This window comes from Patagioenas fasciata, chromosome W, assembly GCF_037038585.1.
Source record: "Patagioenas fasciata isolate bPatFas1 chromosome W, bPatFas1.hap1, whole genome shotgun sequence".
In the NCBI taxonomy this organism is placed as follows: domain Eukaryota; kingdom Metazoa; phylum Chordata; class Aves; order Columbiformes; family Columbidae; genus Patagioenas; species Patagioenas fasciata.
The window spans coordinates 44453328-44481071 of record NC_092559.1 but is presented as its reverse complement, the minus strand read 5'-3'; the positions used below and the strand labels follow the sequence as shown (position 1 = coordinate 44481071).

Below are 27744 nucleotides of genomic sequence, written 5' to 3'. Positions count from 1 at the left end.
GGCGCTGGCCGGCGCAGCCCCCCGCGGGAGGCGGTGGGACCCGCGGCCCCCTAGCGCGGAGACTGGCGCATGCTACAGCCCGCCTCGGCCCCGCCGCCGCCTTTTCCCCGCCGCCTGCTGCTGCCCGCCGCCGCCTCGTCTCGGCTCCCGGCCCCTTCATGCGCGGCGGACGACATGCCCGTTTTGTAGCCGGGTGCCCCTCCTCTCGTCCCGCATGTTCAGGACCAAACGCTCGGTGCTCGTTCGGCGGCTTTGGAGGAACCGTGCGCCCGGCGGCGAGGAGGAGGAGGAGGCGGCGGCGGCGGGGGAACCCGGCGGCGGGGCGGCGGCGGCGGCCGAGGCCCGGGCTCATGTTTGCGGCGGGGGGCGCGGGTGTTGCCCGGGCAAAGCGAACCGCGGTAGCCGGGCGTCCGCGGGCGCGGAGGCGGAACTGAAGGCGCTGACCCACGCCGTGTTGAAGCGGTTGAAGGAGCGGCAGCTGGAAGGCTTGTTACACGCCGTGGAGTCCCGCGGTGGGGCGCGGACCCCCTGCCTGCTGCTACCCGCCAAGGCCGACTCCCGCTTGGGCCAGCACTGGTACCCGCTGCCGATGCTGCTCTGCAAGGTGTTCCGCTGGCCTGACCTCCGCCACTGCTCCGAAGTGAAGCGCTTACGTTGCTGTGAATCCTACGGCAAGGCTCACCCCGAGCTCGTCTGCTGCAACCCGCACCACCTCAGTCGGCTCTGTGAGCTAGGTAGGGCGGTTTGGGATGGAGGGATGGGTGTGCAGGGGATGGGGATACACGCGGTAGAGGTGCAGGGGATGGGGATGCAACGCTCGGGGATGCGACTCCGCTCCATGCCCACTCAACTTTTAATTTTTTTCCCAGAGGGGGAAAAAGAGCAAGAAACGGAAAAAAAAAATTACAGTGTTTTCTGAATTTTTTTATTAGGGGAGGGGATCAGACCCCCCATCGCCCCGGGGGCTCCGGCGCTGCCTCTCCGCCGTCCCCGCGCCGTACCGGGGGATTAGGGGCCGCCTGGCGCTGCCAGCCCCGGCGCTGCCGCTGCTCCGGCGAGCCAAGGAGGCCCCGATCAGACAGCCCGAGCGGCAGATAGCAGGGAGACTGGCGCCAGACGGCCCCTTTTGTTTATCTGACAGCTAAATATCAAGGCAATCACCGCCTCGCTGCCCTGCCTCCAACCCCCAGAGCTAAGACAAACAGTTTTGCTAAAAGAATGCCACTGCTATCATAAGTTCCTATCTTTTTTCTTTCTTTTTTTTTTTTTTCCTCTCATGGCTCTGCCTTTATTTTCTCTGTGCTTTTCTAATTCCAGAGTCTCCCCCTCCACCCTACTCCAGATATCCAATGGATTTTCTCAAACCAACTGGTAAGTGGACTTATTCAATGCAGACTGCAGATAAAAAAAAAAAATAATAAAAAGGGAAAACAGTCCCTTTCTCAGGGGAAACGTCTCCTGCCTTTGTCATGCTGTGATGCATTTTGCTTTTGGGCTGCTTGCATGCTTCTGTGCCTTCTGATATCCCTGGAACAATTAACATATAATTTATCTCAGACATTCTCTGCACAAAGTGTTATTTTAAAACTCTGGTAGGAGGGACTGCAATGCAGCACAGGCCTTTGCTGCTTGGAAAAGCCAGGAAGAACCATGGGCCCTGGTTTTAAATGGCAGAACACCCCTGCCCTTGGGTGAATTCATAGGGATTTAGGTTGGGATGCAGCACAGCTCTGGCCAGCATCTCCCTGATGGCTGGGCATCCCAACGAGACTTGACAAATGGAGCTGGTCAAAATCTTTCTGTCTTTTAAGGGAGCCTAATCCCACCTTGTCAGGTTGAAAAAAATAAGGAAGGGAGTTGAAAATTTGTTTTTCGTCCTTTTTTTTTTTTTTTTTTTTTTTTTTAGTACTGTTCTGCATGCCTGTTGCTTGTAATTGAATGTCAGGGTGCCAGAGGAGAAGCCCATTTGAGGCTGGCACCAGCTCTTTTGCGGTTGTCTACATAAACTCCTGGTTGGCAGTGAGTTGGCTGGCTGGGAGATAAATTGGACTGGAGGAAGGAGGAGAGGTGGGGAGAATCGGAAACGGGGGGAGCTCAGGGTCGAGCAGCTCCTGGCTCCCCCAGGATTAGTGGATCTGGAGCGCTGGCTGGAGGATGGTGGTTGCTGTGGTCGTGTCCCTTGGTCACAGCGGGCAGGAGGGACACAGTGGTACAGGGAGGTAAAGATAGATGTATTTCTGAAGACCAATATCAGGTCTTTTTTTTTTTTTTATTTCTGAAAGAGTAGTTTCTGTAAAACTGTTGCTCTTGAGTTTCTTGGAACTAGAAGAAACCCCAAACTTGAGGTCGCTTTGGACACATGGGGTCCCATCCTGCCCACTATTCCCTCAGAGGCTGGACTGTTGTATTTCCCCTCTAAGAAACACTAATAAGTCTCTTTTAATGCCTTGTGGAAATAAGCAAAGCTGTTTAACAAACAAAGCATGAAATATTTTGCCTCAGCATTGAAAAACGAGATAAAGGCTCATGAATGAAAGAGGAACATGGGGAGGAAGTTCAGCATCACTAGCATGTGCTGAGATGCAGAGGGGCTGTTCCATAATAGACTCTGAGGGTTTGCTGCGTCACAAAGTTTAATGGGTTTGGGTGAGACTGGCATCACTTTGACTGCATCCCTGCAGTGCTCCCCCAAAAGTTCATATTTCTTTGTTTTTTGCCTTTGCTCGCACCCAATGATGTTCATGGCATGGAATGCAAAGGAAGTCGGAGCTGCAGGAGAGAAGGGTTAATGCTTGCCTTTGGTTTCCTGTAAGGATGTTAGGATAAATCTATTAGCAGGGTTTAAACATCCAATCTGCCTCTGCCAGGACCTCATTTTCAGTTAGCTGAGTGATATATTTATTCATTAGCAAGTGTTGACATAAGGTAGCAAAATATGTGTAAACAGAAAAGCCGCAGAACATGAATGTGCCATTTTGAAAGTAAAAGTTATTCCTGTCGGCCAATAGGAAGTGAATAACGCTGCCCATCGGAAACGCAGAAACAACTGGGTTACTCACCAAAAAGTCCTCCTTTTTAAAAGAAAAATCCATTTGGCAGCTGAGCTCTGACTAATGGGGCCGTGACAGGCACCAGTGGAGCCTGGAAGTTTGTTGCAGGTGGGTTTTGCAAGCTCAGGGCTTCTCAGCGTTTACTCTGCAGAGGGACGGAGGATTTTACATGCTGGCATCTGTGACATCTCCTGCAGCATTTACCCAACCCGGTGTTGAGGATTGTGTGCCATGAATGGAAGAGGGACAATAGGTGACGATGGGAAGGTGTGAAGTATTTTGCCTGGTTGATGCACACGAGCCATCTTCTCCTCTGGGACCTTGGGTGGGAATGGTCCCTCCGTTTAGTCTTGGGCAACTGCATCTGCCAATGGAGCTGAGAACATGCATCCAGCAGGAAACTTCTGCTTTTCCATCAAGTGTGATAGTGGTCATAAAAATATTGAAGCATTTAGTGCAAATGTCTTGTAAGTGCTTCATAGGGATGGATGGACAGGAATACCTGGACCAGCGTGGGGTCTGGCTGTGGTCACCAGTGCCCGTGATCATAGAATAGCTTGGGTTGAAGGGACCTTCAAAGCTCATCCAGTCCAACCCTTGCCATGAGCAGAGACATCTTCACCCAGCTCAGGTTGCTCAGAGCCCCATCCAACCTGGCCTGGGATGTCTCCAGGGATGGGGCATCCACCACCTCTCTGGCCAACCTGGACCAGGAGTATGAAGAGTGCAAGAAATCCACTGAGATGTCGCTGCAGAGCTAAATGCCCTTGTGTGGCATCGACTTTCAGGGGAATTGGAGGTTTGGCAGCTTCCAGGAACTTATTCGGTACTTTGCAAGGTTGGGCTGGTGGCCAGCAGGAGTAACTGTATGTCTCTGTGATGGCTTTATGTTGTGAGAAGGCAGTTTTGGGAGGGGACTCACATGCTGTAAGCTTGGGTAGATCTCTGATCCTACGATCTCTCCAGTGCTGAAGATAAAATGAACCCAAGTATCCTCTGCTAGCGAGAGATCTGTGGGCAATGGGAAGAGTGTGAGGATGAAACCAGTATAGGGCAAGGAGCCCAGGAAGGTCCCACTTCTGGGTCTGTCCCATACCTGACCATGATGCTTGGTCTAGAGTTGAGGTGCATCAGCTCTGTGTCCTCTAAAGAGATGTTGGAGGGTAATGAATTGATGAAGGGAACTGGCTGTTGGATGGTGGGACATGGGAATGGAGCTGACGGTTTTGAAGAGCTTCTCTTTGGTGGACAGTGCGGATCAGAGTGGAGTGGTCCAGGTGTTCAGGGAGGCTCCAAATCTCCTTGTTCTCAGCTTCAGTGCAGAAATGCCAAATGGATTTGGAGTCAAACTGGAGCAGCGTTGCTCGAAGACCTATTTCTAGGGTGATGCATTTTAAGTTGGGATGGGATTTTCTCCCACTGATGTGCTAGCAGAGGACCTGGTCATGGATGATCCCAACATGGAAAGGGCAAATTATGTCCTTGATTTCACAGGGGTTCATCAAAGAGCTGTAACGGGGAGTGGATGGAGCCCAGTGCAGGGCAGGGTGGTCCAGCCTGCATTCAAAAAACATCTGTAGCCCAAGCACCTGAAGCCATCTCAGGGAAAGGGCATGAGGAATCTTCTGTCTGGGTTAGAAAGAGTTAAAAAAAATGAAAAAGCATATTTCTTTAAAGCACAGAAAGCACAACAAGGCATTTAGAGAGTGTATCGTATACAGTATTTCACAACTAAGTCCATTTCCTGTCTCCCCTGTTGTTTTTGGTTTGATTAAGTATATCCTGTTAAACTGTATATTCCTGTTAGGGCTTCTACTTTACTCTGATAAAATGAGGCTATGCAGCCAGGAATTTCTTTTTCACTGGGATTTCAGGGGATGAAATCTGGGAAAATGACTTTATCAGTAGGGAGAAAATTACCTCTGCTCTCCTGGTGGTGGCCCTTGCTTTGAGATACAGCATGGTGTCATTAGGGAGCCCAAATTTGATGAAACCCAAAGTCCTCAAGAACCTGCTGAGGACCAGAAGGTTGTATGAATTTCATGGGTCTTCTCAGGCGTGGAGCGTCCTTGAGCTTTTTTTCCCCCCATGGTAGTAACCAAAAATCTGGAGTTTGCCTGTAGGACCAGGGGATAGGTGTTGGCTCATGGCCGTTGTCACCTGGAAGAGCAAACTTGGGATGGGATGGTCCAAATCTTGAGCTGGAACATCTCCACGCATCACGAGAACCCTCTAACGGGGCAGCCCATCCTACCCTGCCCTTGCCCTTTGGTGGTGGATGGAGGAGTAGATCCAGTTGCCCACCTGTCCCTGGAGGTGACAGCGGGGAACACAAACGTAGACCATTTGCCACAAAAGGGCAGCAATGAGACACTTCCCTTCCGGTTCCCATTTCAGTGACTTACAGGTGTTGACTAAATTGGGTGCGTAAAGCCACAATTTAAGCATTTTTGGGAGCTCATTTACATCAGAACGACATGAACCTTGATCTCGTTACTCGGTGACTTTTTTTACTTGGTGACTTGGCCAGAGAGGTGACAACCAGTGTATAATTTTTGCTGGTCTATGATCAGCCTTGGCTGGTGATGAAGCACAATGTGCAGCCTTGATTGAGGTGATGAGTTAGGGTGGATGCTTCTTGACGAACTACTGTCTCTGCATGGACAATTAGTAATCGCTTCCTGCTAAACCCTTTGGAATGTGTGTTCTGCTCACAGCAATGCTGGGAGCCTGCAAAGAGTTGCCTATATACTGATTTTTTTTATATTTTTTTTTTCTTTTTTCCAGCAGATTGTCCAGACTCTGTGCCTTCCTCCACTGAAACAGGGGGAACTAATTGTCTAGCCCCTGGGGGGCTTTCAGGTAAGACATTTCTTGTTGCCCTTGATTTTGGCCATGGGTTGTGTTGACAGAGGGTCCTGACGGACGGTGAAGTGATGCTGGGGAGTTTTGGAGATGCAAGCAGTTGAGAGAGTCATGCTCGAAGGGGGAATTAGGTTTCATTTTGGTAGCAGCCACGTACCTCTCTTGCAGAGGATGTGTTGGAATCCCAGGTGAGGTTCTCCATCCCCAAAAGCCCATATTTTCTTCAAATTCCAGCTTTATGCTCCATTAATTTTCGGAGCAAGGTAGGAGTTGGGGAAGGCACGTTGGGGAAGGTGAAGTGCTGTTGGCCACCCCTTCATTTGGATACATGGATTATTGGAGCAGGTGCGGTCGTGCTTTGTAGAAGGATTCAGCGTCAAATTCTTGACTTGGTGGTGGTGGCATCTCTTGTCTCTGGGATGAGAGCCATGCTTGGCCTTTGTTCCTGGTAGGGTAACCAACATCCCACATCTCATGTGTGAGGCTTGTGGTGCCCAGGAATGAAAGGCAACCCTGTTTTTTGCATAAGATGTTGCTGAGGCAATTGGTCTTGATGATCCTTACTGGTCCCTTCCAACTTGAGATACTCTATGACTTCCCTTGTTTGCCTGTTTGCCATCTCCTTCAGCCTCCAGGTGCCACTATGGGATGGGGGTACAGAGGGTGGTCTCCCCACCCCTCTTGGTTTTTTCATAGAATCATAGAATGGTTTGGTTTGGAAGAGGCCTTTAAAGGTCCTCTAGTCCAACTCTCAACACCTTTTCCAAGGTGTGACATCTCCAACACCTCGTCTCCTACCCCAGACCGGCCAACTCTGTGGCTGGGCTCTGTCTCTACCGGGATTAAAGTGTCTGAAACCATGTACCTGCATGTACTCGCCGATGTTTGAAGGTGCTTTCCTTTGTGTGGATGTCTCCTTGATTCGTGATTTATTCATCGCCCTGAAACTGGAATATCAGAAATAGGTTGGCGTGCACGTGCATCCGCCCCTGCGTCTCTCCAGGAATTGCATTTGGTGTGGATGTCTTTAAGTGACCCTTGTTTGTTTTTCTTTGGGTGTAATATATACCCTGTCTGTTATTTGAGAGGGAAGCATATTGTTTGTTCAAAGGCCCTAATGAGAATTAATCAAACAAAAGGGGGAGAGGGAACAGAGAAACTTGTAGCTGCCTTTTTGACTTTTGGGTTTTTTGTTTGTTTTTTTTGTTTGTTTGTTTGTTTGTTTTTTTGCTGTAGCTGTAGGGAAGAAAGAAAAAAGAGACTTAAAGTAGAAAAAAGACAAGAAGCAAACCAACACAATAAGGATGTTGTTATATCTTTTTTTTCTTTTTTTTTTCCTCCTGAAATGCACCCATTGTGGAGGGGAGGAGAGAGTTCAGTTCCACAGTATACCACATGAAATAAGCAGAGGAAGTACTCACTTCTTAAAAGGGGGCTTTTCTGTAAGGTTTCAGCCTATTGATAACATCTTGTCTGGCTGTTCCCCTCCTGAAGGGAAGGGAGGGTGGGAGGTGGGGGCTTGAACTGCAGGACATAACACAGCCTTCCAAAGGGCCATGGGAAGGGGAGCCCCAGCTCCCCGTAGAGCCTCCTCTTCCCCCAAAAAAAGCACGTTCCCCCTTGACAATTCCTTTTTTCCCCCTATTTTATTATATTTGTATTATTTCATCAGATGTGGTTGTTTTTGGTCTTCATTATCAAAGGTTCCCCCCCCCCCAGCACAGAAACAGAATCTTTTTACGATCATTAACCGCTCTTTTTTTTTCCTCCCCAAATGTAATTGTAGCCATTTACTTTAACGAGGAGCTGATAGGAGAGTTGACTCATGAAGGGGATACGGTTAGCTACCCAAGCCCTGAAACAAAGCTGAACGCCTCCACATGAAAGAGCATTTGTTTTGAATTTGCTCTGATTTACTGGCATGTCCCTTCCACGCGCAGAAGTACAGCCCTGAAAATTCCCAACTGGAGAGACCCAGTCGAGAAAGGAAAATAAATGCACTTTGCAGCACTCCTCCAAAGCTTTCTTCTTTTTTTCCACCCCCTTGCATATTTTAGTTAGCAGAAGAGTGTATTTGAAGGTGGTTTTAATGAGTTATTGGCAGGGTACATTGGGGAGAGCTTCAGTTTGGTCTTAGGTAAGTTTGGGCAGATGGGGATGGGTGATGCTGGGTGGAGATTCCAGCATCCGTCATCACTGAGGCTGAGGAAGAAGACATCATGGGTGGTGGGTTCCTGTAGCACCATGGGCTTTGGCCACCAGTGGATGCTGGTGTAGTGGTGGTCAAAGCCAGTAGACCCGCGCTAATGTCTGGAAGCTGGAAGGTCAGGATTTAGTGCGGCAGATCAGTCTCAACACCGAGAATTTGTGAACAGGGCCAACCTGGGGTTTCATAGCCGTTCTGGCAGGAAAACTGCATGGGGGGGTTGAGAAGATGAAGGTTTCTGTTCCCTTTCCTGGCTCAGGAATGAAATATTGGGTAGTCATTGACGCTGTGCTGGTGTCCTCATCCCTCCCCAGCTGATGCACCTCTCGCTCCCCCCGAGATGTTGGCTCTCGGTTCCATATTCTTGCCTTTATTTATTTTCTTATATCTTTATTTTTATTGGTGGTCACTCTGTGGGTAGGTCAGGCCTCCTTGCTCACAGTGATGGTTGTACTCAGGTATTACCAGTCCAGATCCTTTATGTCCTTGATGTGGTTGAAGAAGAAAGCAAAAATATCCCATTGGAAACAAAAATCATTTCCGTAAATAGGAGACAGAGGGTGTTTTTTCCTGTATTTTGAGCTGACTCGTTCCCAGCAGATGTGTTCGGTTATGACTCTTCTTTCAAACAAGCAAAGTCATGCTTGGGGAGCCTGGAGGTGGCCAACTTCTGGTCCAGTGGCATCTGATGGGTGGCAACTGATGGGTATGACTGTGCTCTGAGGGTAGGAGTGTGCTGATGGTGCTAGATGGTGTTGGTACTAGGTCTCCGTGGGATGTTCTCCACCCAGCCCTGGACATATCTCTCTTGACGTGGGGCTGGTGGCTCTCGGCTGATGTAGAAGGTTGTGGTGCCCATGGTGGGCGAGAAGGTGACTCTCCTGCAGGACAGGTGAACGGTGCTGGATCTGCTGGCAGAGTTAAGTTCTTCAAGAAGCCCAGAGCTGGCCATCGCAGAGGGAAAGCGAGATAAACTGGCTTGTGTCCTCGCCACCTCTGCTGCTTTTTTATTTATTCATAAAATATCAAAACCTGCGAGTTTACCCAGATTTCAACCTGATCCTGTTGACTTGCCCTGACTTTGGAACCACCCCAGGGTCTCCTGGAGCAAGTGAATGTTGAGTGATAGTGCTTGGTGGGCACTGGACCAAGGGTTGAAGCTGGGAGACCCACAAGTCTCTTCAGGAGCAAGCACAACCTCAGTTTTCCCCTCTCAACCCCTCTGTACCAAAAAAAATGGGAATGAGACCTCTAGAAGCTGGAGAAGCATCAGCATCACTCCCTGCCCCAGGGGTGGGACCTCATCTGGTTTAAGGGACCTCTTGGCCAAGTGACAATTCATTCTGAAATTGTGGGCAGGCCAGGAATGTTTCACTATGTCTCTGATCCCCGCTGGTATCTGCTTGCTGGAGAAGCAGCACCTTGTCCAAATCCGGAGCTATTTGCCCCCAAAGCAGCTCCCCCCCATGTAAACAGGATCCTGCATGGTTTCTCCAGCAAAGTTCTCCCTGTGTTTTCCCATTCCCCCCCCGGCTCTTTCCACCTCCCTCTCGTACAGAGTTTATAACCTCCTGTGAAATGCCTTTATTTACAAATTGGCATCCTATTATAATCTGAAATTGAGACATCTTCCTGTGAAACTAGGATTGTATATTTGTCCCAGGGATAAACAATTGCTTGGGATATTTCTTTTTTTTTTTTTTTTTTTTTAAGTCACTTATTCTTGGTTTATTTTTGAGCATATGTCCTTTTAATATATATTTTTTATTTACTTTGAGCACCACATGGCCTTGCACCCCTTCCTTCCCAGCCTCATTGCAGACGCCACCATCACCCCTCCTTGCTAAAAAAACACTGTCCCCTCCTGGAAAGGACAAGGTTATCAGGGGTTAACGCCAAGATGACAGCACTGGAGCCTCTGGAGCAGAGCAGGCTGCCTGCCAGACTAGGAGCCTCCCGGCTCGCCTCACACATCATCTGACCGTGGCCAGTGGGGAGGAGGGAGCCTGCACTTGGCACCAACCCTGGGACTCTTGGCTTGGCCACCCACTCTGGCTCCTTTGACCCTGTGGGGTTTTTTTTGTTGTTGTTGGGGTTTTTTTGGTTGTTTTTGTTTGTTTGGGTGGTTTTTGGTTTTTTGTGTGTGTGTGTTTTTTTTGTTGTTGTTCTTTTAAGGGGGATTTCAACCTGTGGCGACCCCCCCTCTTCAGGGATAACCCCTATGCTACTGGGGCATCCTCCCCCCAGCTCCTGGCTTTTAGCTAATTAAAATCCCCTCAAAGCAAATAAGACCTGTTTAATTATTATTTTTAAGCGATCTAGAACCTTTGCTAGTTACTCTTCTAGGATGAGTTTTAAAAAAAAAATGATGGCAGAGATGCTCCCCCCATTAAATGTTCCAATCCATCCATGTACAGGTCCATTACATTCATTTTTTTCTGGGTGCTACTGGATTTTCCCAACGAAACAGTGCCTTGAGAGCAGTTGACAATAAAGTACAGAAGATGACCCCATTACCAGCAAGTCCTTCATGGTGGGGACCATGATGGGTATCACATAGGTTTTATCCCACTTTTTAGGGCAGAATGAGGACAAAAAGGTGAATTTTGGAAGTTCAACGTCAATTTGAACCACACTCCACTGGCCAAAAAGATGTCCCGATGAGCGCCGGCAACTTGATTGTTGGGGACATTTAAAACTCGTTGGGACACAAACACTTGTAGCGGAGCAGCCGCAGGCTGGCAGGGATGCGGATCGCATCGTTTCCATCCCCGCCGTCTTGCCAGTGGGTATTGCTTACACTGGAAGAACCAGTAACATTAACCAGTAACATTAACCACACGTGTTTCCCTGCTGCCAGCTGGGGGGGAGATGCCCATTTCCAACGCCAATGCCGTAAAACACCGTGCTGGGTTAAAACGGGGTACACCCCATTTTAGGGTGTGCAGGGGAAAAAAATAGGGTGTGCGGAGGCTTCTCTGGCTCTAAGTGGGTGTTTTATCAGGGTGGTGGGGTGGGTGGCCAGGGAAGCCATCCCCACTGCTGTCCCCAGCCAGTGTGAATGACCCAGGCCATGGCCTGGCCGCCTGCCAACTGTCACAAAGGAGCTTCCTTTCCAGTTTATTTTCAGCACCGAGATATTATTAACCACTCAGGCACAGTCTCTTGTTCTAACCACCCTGGCTTTTTTTTTTTTTTTTTCTTTCTCCTAAATTGCTTTGTTTTCACCTGTGAGGCTGCCGGTTTGGCTCCGGTGCCACCGGGAGTACCGACCATGTCACAGATGCTGTTGAGGAACAGGGAGGGTACGAGGGGCCTGATCCTGCGCAGGGTTGGGGATGGGGAGGGGAAGGAGCTCGGTGTCTCACAGGATTTCCGCCCACTGGCTTTGGATTAACCCCTTTTTATTTTTTTTTTTTAATTATTAATTTTTTTTAAATTTTTAATCATATTTTGATAAAAGCATCATCTTGGGTGTTGCCGGCTGCCTCTTATTTTGCAGTTTTTTATTTTATTTTAGTTATTTATATTATTGTTTTTTTCCTTCCCCTCTTCCCCTCTTCCCCTCTTCCCCTCTTCCCCTCTTCCCCTCTTCCCCTCTTCTTTCTCTTCTTTTTCTCCTTCCTCTTCTTCTTCTTCTCCTTTCTCCTCTTCTTCTCTCCTCCTTCTCCTTTGCCTTCTCTCCTTTTCTCTCCTATTATTTTCTTTATTTACTTTTTCTAATGCAAGAAAAGAGCTTTTCTGGGCAAGCATTGCAGGTATTTTCCATCCCCATCCAGGGAAGGGTGGGGGTTCGCATCCCCCATGCACAGACCCACTGTAGGAGGCACCCCTGGGGGGGGTCTTGGCCGATGGGCTCGAGTCTTTGGGGCCAAAAAGCTTTTAATGGAGGGTTTTGTGCTGTTGGAGGTTGCTAACAGATGACCCTTTTCTCCCCTTTTTAATTTTTTTTTTTTTCTTTTTCCCCTGTTTTTTTTTCCCCTCCCCTCTCTTGGGTAGCCATTTAAATACGTGAGGATAACTTTCACCCTGTTAATTAACAGGAAACATTGGGACATGACAGGAAATTACATCAGTCTTTTTATGAGGAAAGAGCCAAGAAAAAAAAAAACTACAAGAAAACATAGTTATTAGTGAAAGGGAAGAAAGTGCCGGGGGAGGTGGAGAAAGAAAAGGAGGAAAAACCCCATCTCATGGGCCCTGCTTTTCCGAGGGAGGCTGCTCCAGTACTTCTATTTTTATTATATTGAAAAACATTTGACTAGCAGGGTCACCTTTGCTTGAGTGTGACACTCGAGCTTCCCGAGGAATTTTTTTTTTTTTTTAATGCCTTTTCTCAGCTTCCTTCCCCAAACTGTGAGACCTAGGAAGCTCTTGGCTGGGAGACTAATTTTGGTTTGACTGCTCAGCCCTTCAAATTGGTCCCCACCCAGCATCATTATCTTGGTTTTAACTTGCAAGGGGAAAAGAAAGAGAAAAAAAAAATAAATAAACACCCCGTAAGAGCTGGCTCAGCCCTTCTCTACCCTTTTAACCTTGCTGCATAAAAAAAACCTCCTGGTTTCAGCTCCCTGGTTGGATTGTGCCGGTAATGCCGAAGCACCAGGGGAGGTTGCAGAAGGTTCTGGTGATGGTCTCAGTGATGTTCTTCCACGTGCAGTGGTGGGCACCTAGCTCTGTGGTCCTTCATCTTCCTCTGTTGAGGATGAAGATGCCAGGTGGGGTGGTTGCAGGAGATCCTGATACTCCTCCATGTACAATGATGGGAACCTGCCTCTGTGGTCCTTCCTCATCCTCTGTTGAGGATGAAGTAAGATGCCTGGTGGGCTGCTGGGTTTTGGTGAACTGTCTGTGTTCTGAAGTCCTGGCTCCCGTGGGCTTTCCCAGCTTTTCCCTGAATACCTGGGCAGGTGGCGAAGCAGATTTCTCCATTAAATGAATTAACTCAGAACTGCTCTGCCTTCAGAGCATTGTTGCAAATATGTACCTGTATGTGTCTGCAATAAGTGAGGCTATGAACCGTTTTTTATTTATATATATATATATATTTAGGTTGAATATATATAGGTTATATTTATATATAGGTTGCATATATATTGAATTATGTATTGTATATGTAGGCTGAATGCATCCAGTATAGTCATTATATATTCATTATATTTGATCTATTTGATACAATGGATATATAATGAATGTTGAGTGTATTCAACCTATATATATATAGGTTGATAAAAACCCCACATACGTATAGGTTGAATAGATTTTGTTTGTAGAGCTACCAGTGCTGTATCAATAAGAACTGGCTCTGCATTGGAGAAACTCGGGTGTTAGGAAGGTAGGGAAAGTTCAAACATCCTTCACTTTTACAAGTTGGTGCCATATTTGGTGATTTTTGGTGATGAAAACTGATGGGTTGAATTTATAGATGCTAAAAATTGCTGGGCATCACCACAGAGGAGGAACTCCCATCATGGTGGGTGATGCAAAATAATATCGGAGGGGTTGTGTGACTGTTTGCATGTTGGGTGCCAGGTGAGGTTTTGAGTGGAAAAGCAGGGAAAACAGCAAAAAAGTCCCCCCACATGGGACAGCTGCTGATGGCTGAGCTCTGGCAGCACCTTCCAGGGCAGAACGGATGGAGTAAATAACTCCATAAAATCATCTTTCAAGCAGGAATCAAATAGCAGCAGTTCTATTTGGAAAAGGAGTCGGGAGCCTGAAGTTACATCACTGTGTTTGAACTGATTAATTCATTTTCGTTGGAAGCCGAGCTGAGACTTTTTAGCTCATTATAAGGAACAAACTCCTACATCTTCATGCGCTGAGGCCCATAGTTTTCCTGTTCTTTGTCACAACCAACCATGGAAAATATATCTTGGGCATCAAGAGTATGAAGACTTGACACACCTGAGATGTTGCACCAAGGTTATTTTCTAGAGTATGGTACTGGGTGCTGAGCCCCAAATCCCCTTGGAGATGTCCAAATCTGGGTTTTGTCCCCACGGAAGGGTGTTGCTGAGTCTTGGTGATGCCCAAATCTGGATTTTGCCCCATGGGACAATGCTGCTGGGTCATGGTGATGCCACCCTGGCTGTGGCACTGTCCCCACCTGGGCATGGACACTGCTGCTACCACCAAAAATGGGGTGGGATGAGCATAAGGGGTGTTTTTTTTATGTGGGTTTTTGTTTGGTTGGTTGGTTGGTTTTTTTTCCTTTTTTAAATCCGGGTGCTGCTAACCTGCCCCGTTTTATAGCCTGGGGCAAACCTCTGCCAGCCTCCGTCTGTGAAAGTGGGGTGCCAACTCCGCCAGAGTGCCGGGAGGGTTAATTACTTAATGAACGTAATATTCTCTATAATTGCGAAGTGTTATTAATCCAGAGCAAAGTGAGAGGCAAGGAGGGGAGGGGCGTCTGCATGGCCGGGCTTGTGAACTCCATCCGAACGTTGTCCGTCTGTCTGTCCCTTGCCTGCCCTGCTGATGCTGTCTGTACGTCAGTCTGTCCGTCCCTGGGCGGTGACCCTGCCTTGTACATGAGTGCATTTTGCCGCCTGCTCTTAGGAATAGGCGTGATTAGATTATGAAGGCAGACAGAAGTAATGATTAACTTTTTCAGTCTGCATGCTGTCTCCAGTCTGGCGCTGGGTGGTTTTTTTTTCCCCCTAAGTAGGCCCTGGCCCCATGTCGACAGGGTATTAGGTTGTAAAGAAAGCCAGGAGGAATGAAGGCAAGGGAGGGAGGGGAAAGAGAGGGAAGGGGGAGACTTTTCCATCGGATCCGGGGATGGAATTTATTGTCAGGAATGCAGTAAATGAGTAAATGCTCCAAATGCCAGCCCAGCTAAACAGTTCTCATAATTGCTACAGAGCAGGGCACAACGGGCGTGAAAAGGACTTTTGTTCCAACTCTGCTTTTTCCGTGGGTTTACATCCCTGCGAGGGATACTGCCCTGGGAAAGGGAGCTGGAGGATCATCTTTTTTTTTTTTTTTTTTTTAGGGGTAGGAAACACATATTTACGTCATTTTTCAGTCTTTGGGGAGAATTCTAGGTCAGTGTGCTGCGAGGAGAGGCTTTTTTTTTCGTTATTGAAATGAGAGAGGCAGCGATGCTGTGTGTGTGCGTGGAATGCAGTTGGGGGGGGGAAAAATCTTAGGTATCTGTTTGGAAATCCTAGACCACTCTGCTTCACTTTTTATTAAGGACTTTACAGGGTTTTTAACATGTTGTCAGCGGAGAGCTGCGGCTTTCCTGGGGGCCTGCCCTCCCCAGGGCATTGCCAGGTACCAGGTGACCCCCCTGCTTCCTTGCAACAGCAGAGCTTTATTTTTAATTGCAAAAGCGTTTTAAGGTCTTCATCCTCTAAAACTGAGCTCGGCGGCTGTGTTGAGGGAGCTATGACCCTGGGGATGGTGTGGCCCGGTGGCCTCTGGTGGCTTCAGCGGCTGTGTGGGTGGCTTATCCTTGGGCTGGAAGGGTGATGGGCAAGGATGCTGTCGTGGGAGCCTCCAGAACAACCTAAACCAGGAGAGATATTTTGGCAAGCTCATCCTCAGGTCTGATTTGCATGGTTGTTAAATCAGGAACCTTTTGTGTGCTGGTTTCTCCTTCTCAGAAGGTTTCTGGTGGAGATCTGGGTTGGGTATGGGTGGAGAAGAGGTGTGTCTTGGTAGTTGCGGAGGATGAAGCACGGACGTGTTTGCTCATCTCCCGGAGCTGGGGCTGGTACTGACACTGAGTCACTTGATGGTCTCATGGCAACATCTCATGAGCTCTGGCTTGAGGTTCTTGTGTTTTCCAGAGGAGCCTCTTGGCTGATTGTAATAAAAATGTGATTATTTTGGGTTGCTATCAAGGCAGGGGAGGAGATTGAAGGGTGCACGAAGCTGTGGAGCATCCTGCAACACCTCAAACAAGTCCTTCCAGGATATAGAATCACAGAAGCATAGAATGGTTTGGGTTGAAGGGACCTTCCCAGCTCATCCAGTCCAACCCCTGCCATGAGCAGGGGCATCTTCACCCAGCTCAGGTTGCTCAGAGCCCTGTTCAGCCTGGCCTGGGATGTCTCCAGGGACGGTTCATCCACCACCTCTCTGGGCAGCCTGGGCCAGGCTCTCACCACCCTCAGGGGCAACAATTTCTTCCTCATGTCCAACCTGAATCTCCCTTCCTTTAAAACCATCACCCCTTGTCCTATCTCAACAGGCCCTGCTGAAAAGTCTGTCCCCATCTTTCTTACAGGCCCCTTTTTAGCACTGAAAGGCCACACAGGAGAACAGCAATGGGAACACGTGAGCAAAAATAAGATTTCTGGGGGTTTTCCACATGGATCTACATGTCCTCATGCCTATATGGGTGGCCTGGGAGGGGGTCTTAAAATTCCCATAGGTGCTGGCAGCACCCTCTGGAAGGGTCTCCCCTCTGGAACCATCTCTGTGTCCCACCCTGTGTTGGGTTGGAGCTTGGGGAAGGGTTTCCTGTCCTACCGCTTTTTGAAATAAGGGAAAAAGTTTTCCCACACCTTTGAGGGGTGCAGCAGGAGAGGCAGATAAAGAAGGTTCTTTAAATTAAAACTTCAAAAAATAATTAGACTGACTGTATACTAAACAAAAGCAAAGAGGCCCCATTTACGGTAAATATTATGAATGGATTTGGCTGGCTTCTTCACATCCCCACCCTTCCTCTAAGGCTTTTTCTCTTGAGCCGAGTTGAAATTCAGCCTTCAGACAACACGGTACTCTATAATTTGCACGGCTGATGAGGCCTGAAGCCTGGTACGGAGGAAAGTGGAGTCAGCTGGCTCCTCTCTAACCGCTGCAGACAGGCAGACAGACATTTTTGGTGTGCGCCTGCATTTTTTTTTCTTCCCCCTTGTAGCTGCAGCTTTACTTGACTTTTAAAGAAAATGGGCACAAAAAAAAAGGTTCTTCTCGAGTCGTTTTTAGCCATGGTAATTGATTAATCACCGTAATTAGACAGTAGCGGTGACTAATAGGATGTTTATGAATCAAATTTCAGGTTGGGTGGACTCCATGAACTCAGCAGTTTCACTTTGGTTCTTTCTTTGCCATCTTTTGATGCAGGGGACATGGGGGAGCCGGGCTTTCTTCATACCTATATATTGATCACCTTATATTTTTCAAGCTTGGACATGTCTCCTGGGCCAACCTTGGTGTTTGCTATACTGGTGCTCACTCTTGAGGCTTTTTAGGTCTGTAACAACATACTTGCAGGGACCCTTTCCTGGTTTTTCTTACTTTTGTGTCTCATCCCTGAATTAACCCTCAATGGTCAGGCCTTGGGTTCCAGGTTGGGAGAAGGTTGACTCAAGGTGCCACCAAGTTGGGGTGGGAACCTCAGGGGATGTCCTCAGGGATCAGTCATCTCTACCCACCGTCTACTCAACCTCATTTTTGTCCTGCTTTCACAAGAGGGTTTCCCAGCCCTGGTGAAGGTCATGGAAGTCCTTGGTTGGGTCATCAGGGGACTGAGCAGAACATTCCTAAGCTCATAGGTTGCCACTAACATGAGTCTGAACCTAAAGCTCTAGTTACAAATATCGGGAAACCCCAGACTCCTTCCCCTGATGACTTCTGTGTCTTTTATCCTCTGTGTCCCCATCAGACTCGCAAGGTTTCAAATCTCTTGGCAGCCCTTAGAACTGAAATCTTGGGGGAAAACTCAGATGGAGATTTATTTTCATACAGGGTTGACCATTTAAGCGATTGGGTGGGCAACTTGTTAATAAATTAAAGCCTGCATGACTACTATATATGTTGAGTAGTAAGAGCTGCCTAATTAGGCATAGACACAAATTTATGGTCTAGCCTGTCAATCTGCGGATTAAGGACTCCATAAGTACCTACTGACACGATGGACTGTAATGGCTCCTAAAGAGATGTGATGGTCTATCCACAGATTAAGGGCTCCCTAAGTATGTGTTGATGTGACCGACTGTCCCAGCTCGTTGGGGGCTCTTGTGTTGGCATGGTGGAGGGACCCCAGGGGCCGCCTTGGGTGGTGGCATTCCTGCAGTAGATCAGGGCTTATTTTCTCTGCAAACAACAGGATCTTTAACACATGACCATCCTCTAAATTAGCCTTTCAGAAATCATCCCAACCATCAAAATCAGGGGTGGGTGAGGAAGTCAAAGCTGTCTAGCCCTTGTGTGCAAGGAGACCTAAAAGGTTTGGGGCAAACATTGCTGTGGGTGGTGTCTCCAGCCTGCCCACAAACTCCATTAAAGGCACAAAGACCCTTTTCTGCATGCAGGATATATCCTTTAATTGGGATTTCTTTTTTTTTTTTTTACTTTGTTTTTTTGCAAAGCATACCTGGAAATCTGGCTTTGAAGGATTTTTCTTGTGTTTTTTTTGTTTGTTTGTTTGTTCCCCCACCCAAGTAGCCTGTAAATCATCTGAGAGACTAGAAAGGAAGTATGATTTCCCTTTTTGGTGCCTGTTTTTCTTTGCTTGGATGAGCTGTGTGGTTGCGTGTCATGCTTGGTGTTCTCCTCACCTTGTTTGGGGGTGTGTTTTTCCTGAGATCCTGCAAAAACACTGACCGGTTAACATGAAGGGCAAAATTGCAACTGGAGTGCCCCGAGCTGCTCTGAGGACCCTCAAGAAGAGCATGCAAAAACCCATAAAAAGTTCCAGGGTTTGTGTCTCTATCTCTTCCATCTCAATGAGCAGAAGATGGGGGTCTTGCAAATGCTGCTTAAGGTCAGCCAGGAGCGATTGATTACTGGGCACGAGACGTGCTGAGCTTGGTCTCAGCCTTGGCCCTGGCCAGATGACACATTGTGCTGACACCAGGCCAGCCAATTATTTTTTTTTTTTGTTAAGCACAAATGCCTTCCATGAGTTCATCTGCTCATTGCCCACATCGCTTGTTTTCCAGCAGGAAGCTGCCTCCTGAGAAGCTGAGCAGGGATCTCACAGTATCACAGTATGTTTGGGGTTGGAAGGGATCTCAAAAGATCATCCAGTCCAATCCCCCTGCTGGAGCAGGAACGCCTAGATGAGGTCGCACAGGAATGTGTCCAGGCGGGCTTTGAATGTCTCCAGAGTAGGAGACTCCACAACCCCCCTGGGCAGCCTGTTCCAGTGCTCTGTCACCCTCACTGAGAAGAAGTTTTTTCTCAAATTTAAGTGGAACCTCTTGTGTTCCAGCTTGATCCCATTACCCCTTGTCCTATCATTGTTTGTCACCGAGAAGAGCCTGGCTTCATCCTCGTGACACTCACCCTTTACATATTTATAAACATTAATGAGGTCACCCCTCAGTCTCCTCTTCTCCAAACTAAAGAGACCCAGCTCCCTCAGCCTTTCTTCATAAGGGAGGTGCTCCACTCCCTTAATCATCTTTGTTGCCTTATGCTGGACCCTCTTCAGCAGTTCCCTGTCCTTCTTGAACTGAGGGGCCCAGAACTGGACACAATATTCCAGATGTGGTCTCACCAGGGCGGAGTAGAGGGGAAGGAGGACCTCTCTGGATCACCCCTCTTCTAATACACCCCAGGATGCCATTGACCTTCCTGGTCACAAGGGCACAGTGCTGGCTCATGGTCATCCTGCTGTCCACCAGGACCTTTCCCCTACACTGCTCTCTAATATATAATTTCCCAACCTATACTGGAACCTGGGGTTGTTCCTGCCCAGATGCAGGACTCTACACTTGCCCTTGTTAAATTTCATCAGGTTATTTCTCTGCCCAACTCTCCAACCTGTCCAGGTCCCGCTGGATGGCAGCACAGCCTTCTGGCGTGTCAGCCACTCCTCCCAGCCTTGTGTCATCAGCAAACTTGCTGACAGTACACTCAATTCCCTCATCCAAATTGTTAATGAATATATTGAATAATATTGGCCCCAGTACTGACCCCTGAGGCACTCCACTAGATACTGGCCTCCAACTAGACTCCACACCATTGACTAGCACTCTCTGGCTTCTCTCCTTAAACCAGTTTGCAACCCACCTCACTACTCTATTGTCTAGACCACACCTCCTCAATTTAGCTGTGAGGATGCTGTGAGGGACTGTGTCAAAGGCTTTACTGAAGTCAAGGTAGACCACATCCACCGCTCTGCCACCATCCATCCACCTTGTTACATTCTCATAAAAGGCTATGAGATTGGTCAAGCATGACTTACCCTTGGTAAAACCATGCTGACTGCCCCTAATAACCCTCTTATCCTTGATATGCCTTGAGATGCCACCAAGGACAAGCTGTTCCATTACTTTCCCAGGGATGGAGGTGAGGCTGACCAGTCTATAATTACCCGGGTCCTCCTTCTTGCCCTTTTTGAAGACCAGAGTGACATTTGCTTTCCTCCAATATTTGGGCACCTCTCCCATTTCCCAAGTCTTGGCAAAAATGATGGAGAGCGGTCCAGCAATGACTTCAGCCAGCTCCCTCAGCACCCGTGGATACATCCCGTCTGGACCCATGGATTTATGGATGTCCAGACTATTTAATTGCTCCCTAACCCAGTCCTCATCGACTAAAGCAAACTCCTCCATTCACCTGGCTTCATCCGAGGTCTCAGAGGTACAGGGCTCCCCAGGACAGCCTCCAGCAGAGTAGACAGAGACAAAGAAGGCATTCAGTAATTCTGCCTTCTCTGTGTCTTCTGCCACCAGGGCACCCACCCCATTCATCAGTGGGCCTACATTGCCTCTGGTGTTAGTCTTATCTGCTATGTATTTGAAAAAGTTCTTTTTGCTGTCCTTGACCCCTCTCGCCAGCTGTAATTCTAAGGAGGCCTTGGCTATCCTAGCTGCCTTCCTACATCCTCTAACAGCAGCCTTATATTCCTCCCAAGTGGCCAGCCCCTGCTTCCATGACCTGTAAACTCTCCTCTTCTGCTTGAGCATACCCAGCAGATCCCTATTCAACCACACAGGCCTCCTGGCTCCCTTCCTCGACTTCCTACGTGTGGGGATGCTCTGATCCTGAGCACGGAAGAAGCAATCTCTGAATGCGATCCAGCTCTCTTGGGCCCCTTTTCCTTCAAGCAGTCTTGCCCATGGGATTTCCCCTAGCAATTGCTTGAAAAGGCCAAAGGTAGCCCTGCTAAAGTCCAGGGTTGCAATTCTACTTGCTATTCTGTTCCCACCACACAAGATGCTGTACTCCACCATCTCGTGGTCACTGCAACCCAGGCAGCCCTCAACCTTTACTGCTTCAACCAGACCCTCCTTGTTAGTGAGGATGAGATCCAGCAGTGCACCTCTCCTAGTTGGCTCCTCCACCATCTGCATCTCACCACCCCTCTGGGTCTCCTTGCTGCCCCAGGAGCTCATGGGTCCTGGTCCTTCTAGGAAAGGTCCATAAGACCGATCTCCTTTAGGTGCTATGATTTCTTGGTGGACATCTACACAAATTTATCTGTTACCTTTACCCATTTGTGTTCAGTTATCAGTCGTTTGAGCAACGTGTCAACCTCCACAAGAGGCCTGGATGAAGGTACCACAAAACCTGAGCAACCTGATCTGGGTGAAGATGTCCCTGCTCATGGCAGGGGGATTGGACTAGATGATTTTTAAAGGTCTCTTCCAACCTAAGCCATTCTGTGAAAATGAGACCCTTGTTAGCAGTTCAGGGTAGATGATACCATGGTGAATATTGCATCCAGGTTGTTTGGTGGGAAATCCAGCCCCAGGGATCGCAGAGGAATGAGAAAGGAGGGAGAAGTTTAGGAAGAGCATGAGAAGATGCCTTGTGTCAACGCTACACTTAAAAAAATAAATATATATCTAAAACCAAGCAAAAAAATTTGTAGTTTGAAACACTTCTACAGCTGGATAATTTAATTTACATCTAATCCTAATATCATTGAGGAAAGATCCAATTACAGGCATTTAAAAACCTAATCAGGGACACAGTTGTACTCCCATTTTCAGCGAGGAGTTGTTATTATTGCAGATATCAGTGACAATTTCTATAGCTCTTGACTTGATCAGATGGGAGTAGTCCCGACAGGTGAGATCGCTCCATGTGTACTAAACTTGCTGTTTTCTTTAGAGGTCGGTTGATTACAGGAAAACCTTTAGCTGTGTCAAAACAAAACAAAGAAAAACAAAAGATCCCCAGTCTACCTTCCCTCAGTGTTCATGAACTTGGCACTGGCACAAGGCTGAGATCCAAAATCCAGCTGAGAGCTGCATTTTTTTTTCTAATTTTTATTTTTTAAATTCTGTTTTGCCAGAATGTGTCAATTCTTCCTTTTTCGTCTCAAGCTCCTAATAAAACTGCTGGAGTTCAGAAAGAAAAAGTACAGATGATATGGTTTCATCATCCTGAAAGTGTTCATGTGTCGAGGAGAAAAGCCACACCAGAAATTTTCCGCCACTTCCAAGCAATGTGGGATGCGAGTCCTCTTACCACGGCTTGGATGTGGAGACATTATTGATAAATTTGGGTGTTTTCTGTGGTGTGAATATCCAATATCCACCTTTATCCAGACCTCCTTGGTTTCAGAAGCTTTTAATTTTGGGGGGGTTGTTGCTCTGGTGTTGCATCCTCCAGAATTTCTGTGTGGATGTAGCATCTTCTTCAGCATCCCTCCCCAGCGCAGGATGATGCCCTGAGCCCTTGGGTACCACATGCACACCCAAAGATAGAGAAATCCTGGCTTTCATGGCCTTTTATTGAACAATTTTGGACAGGAGTTGATATTTGGGAAGGTCAAGGCAGGTGGTGGGAAACTTCACAGTATCCGAGGCTGGTTGGTGTGTTGGGAAGTTTTGGGGATAATGCTTTTGAGGAGTGTGCCAGTAAAAGTGTCAGGAAAATTCAAGAGGGTGTGAAAAATATGGAAAAAAAATAAGTTTTCCACTGGGAATGTGATACTAAATAATGTGGTTGTGCTGGGACATTGCTGGTGATGAAGCATCAGCACCAAATTAAAAAAAAAAAATGTTACCCCAAAAAATTAGGGTTTAAAAATCTTGCCTTAACTTCTCCACTTGATGCAGAAATGTGCTCTGCTTCGAATGGCCTTTCACTGTAGCCCCAACTATAAGTGATCAATATGACTAATTCTCTAAATTCCTGAGGGCGGACTCGCTTTATTTTCAGTTATTTATATATTTTTTTTTCACAATAGACTTGTACAACACACTGGGGGGAGCCTGATGGAGCCCCTAGGTGGCCTGTAATGCAAACCATGGAAAATACTAATAAATCAGTGATAGCAACAAATGGAGGGATGCTTAATAATGAAATAATAGCGCGGATGTTTGTAGCATTAAACATTATAATTATTTGCTGGAATATTATGGGAATGCTCCCAGTTTGCTGGGAGTTTTCCAGGTATTTAGAAAGGGATATGTTTGCTCCGAGGAGCTCGTAAAAACAAGGCTTTTTAAACTAAAAACAAGAATCCCACAGTGTTTTCTGGGCTGTCGCACATGAGTACACATTGCAGGTGATGCGACTGCAAATTTCCTGGGATCTGGGTTTTTTTTGTGTGGGATGGGAGACGGGAGTGGGATGGTGGGTATGGATGAACCTGGTGGGGCATTTTGGGGCAAAATTCACTTATTTGCTTCATTTGCCCACAAAAAAAAAAAGCGCCTTTTGAGGAAAAAAGTCTCCATCACTGTAGGAAGCATCTCTGTGTCATTTTTTCCTTCTGTCCTGCAAACTCCTCTCCCACCTCCACCGCCCCAGTCATGCCACCGGCTTTTCCTCCCCCTTTTCATGGCTGATGCCAAAATCAGGGATGCAAGTGGGACCTTGGGGTCCCAAAACTGTGAAAAGCGGCTTTGGTGGCGGCTAGCGTGGAGACTCGATCCTGTTATCCGAGCTCAGCCCCTGATATTCTCATGGCTTTTTGACTAGACATCCAGTCAACAGCTGAATTCCGTGAATGGAAGAGGCTCTGGCGTATTTATGCTGTGTGCTGGCATTGACTTCTTAAAAAAAATATATATCCCACATTACTTAAGACTTGTCCTTGAAGTCTGGTCACCCCATGTAATTGAAAAACCTAGTGGGGAATTCATTCATGAACTTTCAGCCTTCTATAAAGGTCTGTTCATTCATAGCCAAGGCAGTTTGTTGGGTTTTTTTTTTAATGCACTGGCAGTTAAATAACTCTTTGTAAGCAGCAATGAGCTGCTTGTTAAGTGGTCTTCACTAATGCAAGCACAAAAATCAGGTGAAAAAGTATTTCTTTTTCCCTCCTGCTAAAAGGGGGGCTTTTGTGTTAAAATAAATAAAAACCTATAGGAATTTCAGCAGGGTTCAATGGATCTTGCTCCAAAATTCCCTTAATTACTGTAAAACCAAACGTGAGAAGCTCTGAGCATCGCTGGCAGGCTATTGATGAGGAGTGTGCAAGATGGGGATGGATCCAGGAGCATCCCCCCAAAATTCCTCTGTCTCATGGGGTGGGAGAAACATCACCCCAGGGGTGTTTCTTGCCCTGTTGGGTGCCTCCTTGGGTGGGGGACACCCCATTTGGGTTAAGGGAGAGGCAACTCAAGTTGACCCCCCCTCGGTCCCTCGCATGGTACCAGATTTCAGCAGGATATAAAATTATCCACAAAAAAAAGCACTGAAAAAGGGAAGTGGAAGGATAAACTGGGGCACATCCCAATGGATCCCACTCCCCTGCCACCAGGACCCCCATCCCCAGTTTCAACCGAGAGCGAGGGTCTCTAGTTTTGGGGCAGACACAGTCAGGCCCATTTTTAGTAGCTGCCTTCAGAAACTGGAGAAAATATTTTCCTTGCTGGCATAGAAATGAGGAAATGAAAAGTGTGTTGCCGGGTTTTTTTTTTTTAATTTATTTTTTATTTTTAAAAGCACAGTGCGGGGCTTGAAACACAACTTGGAGATGGGAGAAAAAAATGCCTGCTCTGGGGAAACTGGCTTATTAATAGCAAAAATTATAGAAAACAGAGCATGCTGCTGCCATTGCTTATGTCAAGGGGGGTTAGGGGACTGCTAAGGAGAGTTTTGGGGTGCTGGGTCACCCACTGTCCCCCGTCCCATAGTTACTCCCATGGTTCAGGGAATTATTTCAGTAGCTTTCACTAACTCACATTAACAGCTTTTTTTTTAATACAATTATAGAGATGAATAGTTTCCAGGTCTTAACATGCCTACAGAGGCTGGAAGCAATTACTCGCTGAGCAGTGCAGGGATCATCTGTCAGGAAAAGGGGCTTTTTCACATTTCTCAGCCTCCCCCTTTTCTTTTTCCTCCTATGTTGTATCCTCGCTGCTTGCACAGAATAGCTACAGGCCAGGGAGTTGAAAGAAGTGCTACGGGACAAATTATTGGGGTTTTTTTAGGCCATTTTAGTTAATGAGTGTAAGATTTCTGGTCCCCACCCTGCCACCATCCGCCGGTGCTTCCTGCAGGTCGGGGCTTCATCCAACATCTCCATGGGGCAGGGAAGACCCCCATGGACTAGAGTTGATGAGTCCTTGTCCCCTCCGGTCCCATGGGTGACCTTCAATGTGCTTTTCTTAGCAGCACCTCATTGTTTTTTTTCAACATCCGCGCACAGTAGATCCGTCATCCGGTGGGTGCAAATAAGGGGATTTAGGGTGTTTGGTCTTGCTGGATGCAGTTGGCTGGAGCATCTTGTCTCTCCTGTTGGCACTGAAGGTGGTTCTAGTGATGGTTTGGGCATTGCGGTGCCACTGGTGGGTCTGAAACCACTTCTGAAGGTGGATCTGATCATTTAGGACCTGTAACTCCAACCACAGCTGAAGCAGCACAGGAATCCCCCAAACCTGGGTCAACTTAAATGGTGTTTGTGGTGACCTTAACACATGGCTTTTGGAAAAGGTGGATGTGCTATGGGCATTGGTGTGTGCATGGAGAGCATCATGAAGCATTGTGTCACTTTTGGGTCATATTACCCCTTCTTGGTGCTCAATTTCTCCTTTTCTTCCCCCGTTCTGTAGATTCCCAAGTTCTTCAGGAGCCGGGGGATCAGTCACAATGGTGCGTGGTGGCATACTGGGAAGAGAAGACACGCGTGGGTCGGCTGTACTCTGTCCAAGAGCCTTCCCTGGATATCTTCTATGATCTACCTCAGGGGAATGGTTTCTGCCTCGGACAGCTCAACTCGGACAACAAAAGCCAACTGGTGCAGAAAGTCCGTAGCAAGATTGGCTATGGCATCCAGCTCACCAAGGAAGTGGACGGCGTGTGGGTGTACAATCGCAGCAGTTACCCCATCTTTATCAAGTCGGCCACACTGGACAACCCCGATTCTAGGACGTTGCTGGTTCACAAAGTGTTCCCAGGTTTTTCCATCAAGGCTTTTGACTATGAGAAGGCATACAGCTTGCAGAGACCCAATGACCATGAGTTCATGCAGCAACCATGGACTGGATTTACTGTTCAGATCAGCTTTGTGAAAGGCTGGGGCCAGTGCTATACGAGACAGTTTATCAGCAGTTGCCCATGCTGGTTGGAGGTTATTTTTAATAATCGATGACTCGAGACAGAGTGGACTCATGACATTTATACTACTTTGCTGCTATTATTTCCTTCTGAGTGCTTGCTTTTCATGCAAACTTTTTTGTTTGTTTTGTTTTGTTTTGTTTGTTTGTTTGCTTTTTCACCCTCTCTGTTTTGAGAAATAGCTTATGGAAATAATTTTTTTTTTTTTTGCCTTGGGTATTTTGATAAATACCTCTATTTTTTCAGAAGTGTGAATGACCAATAACTCAGAAGGGCGAGAGAAGGGAGAGGGGGGGATGGATTGCACGTGAATTATTTTGCGCCTCTGAAAGGTTTATTCTATGCGATTGGTGGATTCGGAAGCCACTCGCTGTATGTTACAGCTCCTTCTTTTGGATAGAATAAGATACCTGTATTTTTTATGCACCACTGTCCCCTTGCCACCAGCTGTCCCTGGTGACAGTGACAGCGAGACCCTTTCCCCAGCGGTGCCATTCCCACGTTGCCGCTGAAGGATGGTGGAAAACCTTCCCAATCAGGTCTTTAGCCCCCCTTTTAATTTATTTTTTTTTCTTGTTGCTGGGTTCACGTCTTGTCTCTGTGTTCATCCTTCCACTGCTTTTTTTTTTTTTTTTAATGGTCATGGATTGATGCAAGGGGAGAAAACAACGGTGGAGAAACCTCGCGCACGACCCGTGCTTTATAATTTGAGCTGAGATGCAAAGCGACAGAAGCTTAAGCCTAAAAAAAACAAACCAAAACAAAACAAATGGGAAAACAAAAGGAAAAATTGTTCACGATAGTTGGTCTGTTGTGATCTGCTTAGCTCAGGTTATCCCGATACCATCCTATCTGGAAATGCAGTTGTGCTTTCATTTCTTCTTTAATTCATACACAAGTATGATACTTTTACACTGTTCTTAGCTCAATGAGCATGTTTAGACCTTAACATAAGCTATTTTTCTAAATATAAAGGTTTATGAACAAGAGAGCATTCTCATTGGAACTTTAGCATTGTAGTGCTTTGGAAATACACACACAAAAAAGGACTCCTTAAAAAAAACCCTGAGATTTATTAAAGAAAAAATGTATTTTATGTTATATATAAATATATTATTACTTGTAAATATAAAGACGTTTTATAAGCATCATTATTTATGTATTGTGCAATGTGTATAAACGAGAAAAAAA

At 47.1% G+C, this 27744-nt stretch overlaps 1 protein-coding gene across 2 annotated transcripts; it reads left to right on the top strand.

Annotated features, from left to right (window-relative positions):
• On the top strand, positions 1-27157 carry LOC136115741 (mothers against decapentaplegic homolog 7-like). 2 transcript variants are annotated; one of them, XM_065861950.2, is made up of 4 exons: positions 1-734; positions 1318-1371; positions 5841-5912; positions 26049-27157. In XM_065861950.2, exons 1-4 carry the CDS (start codon positions 215-217, stop codon positions 26585-26587), a joined length of 1185 nt encoding a protein of 394 aa, XP_065718022.1. In that variant the 5' UTR covers positions 1-214; the 3' UTR covers positions 26588-27157. The 2 variants fall into 2 exon arrangements, with proteins under 2 accessions (XP_065718022.1, XP_065718021.1); XM_065861949.2 differs by having other exon boundaries at positions 5838-5912.
• The last annotated feature ends 587 nt before the right edge of the window (positions 27158-27744 follow it).

Excerpts from the sequence above, each read along its gene's own strand:
- LOC136115741 (XM_065861949.2), top strand. The coding sequence starts at position 215 with ATGTTCAGGACCAAACGCTCGGTGCTCGTTCGGCGGCTTTGGAGGAAC. Across the intron at positions 735-1,317 it reads CAGTCGGCTCTGTGAGCTAG|AGTCTCCCCCTCCACCCTAC; the intron begins GTAGGGCGGTTT and ends TTCTAATTCCAG. Across the intron at positions 5,913-26,048 it reads AGCCCCTGGGGGGCTTTCAG|ATTCCCAAGTTCTTCAGGAG; the intron begins GTAAGACATTTC and ends CCCGTTCTGTAG.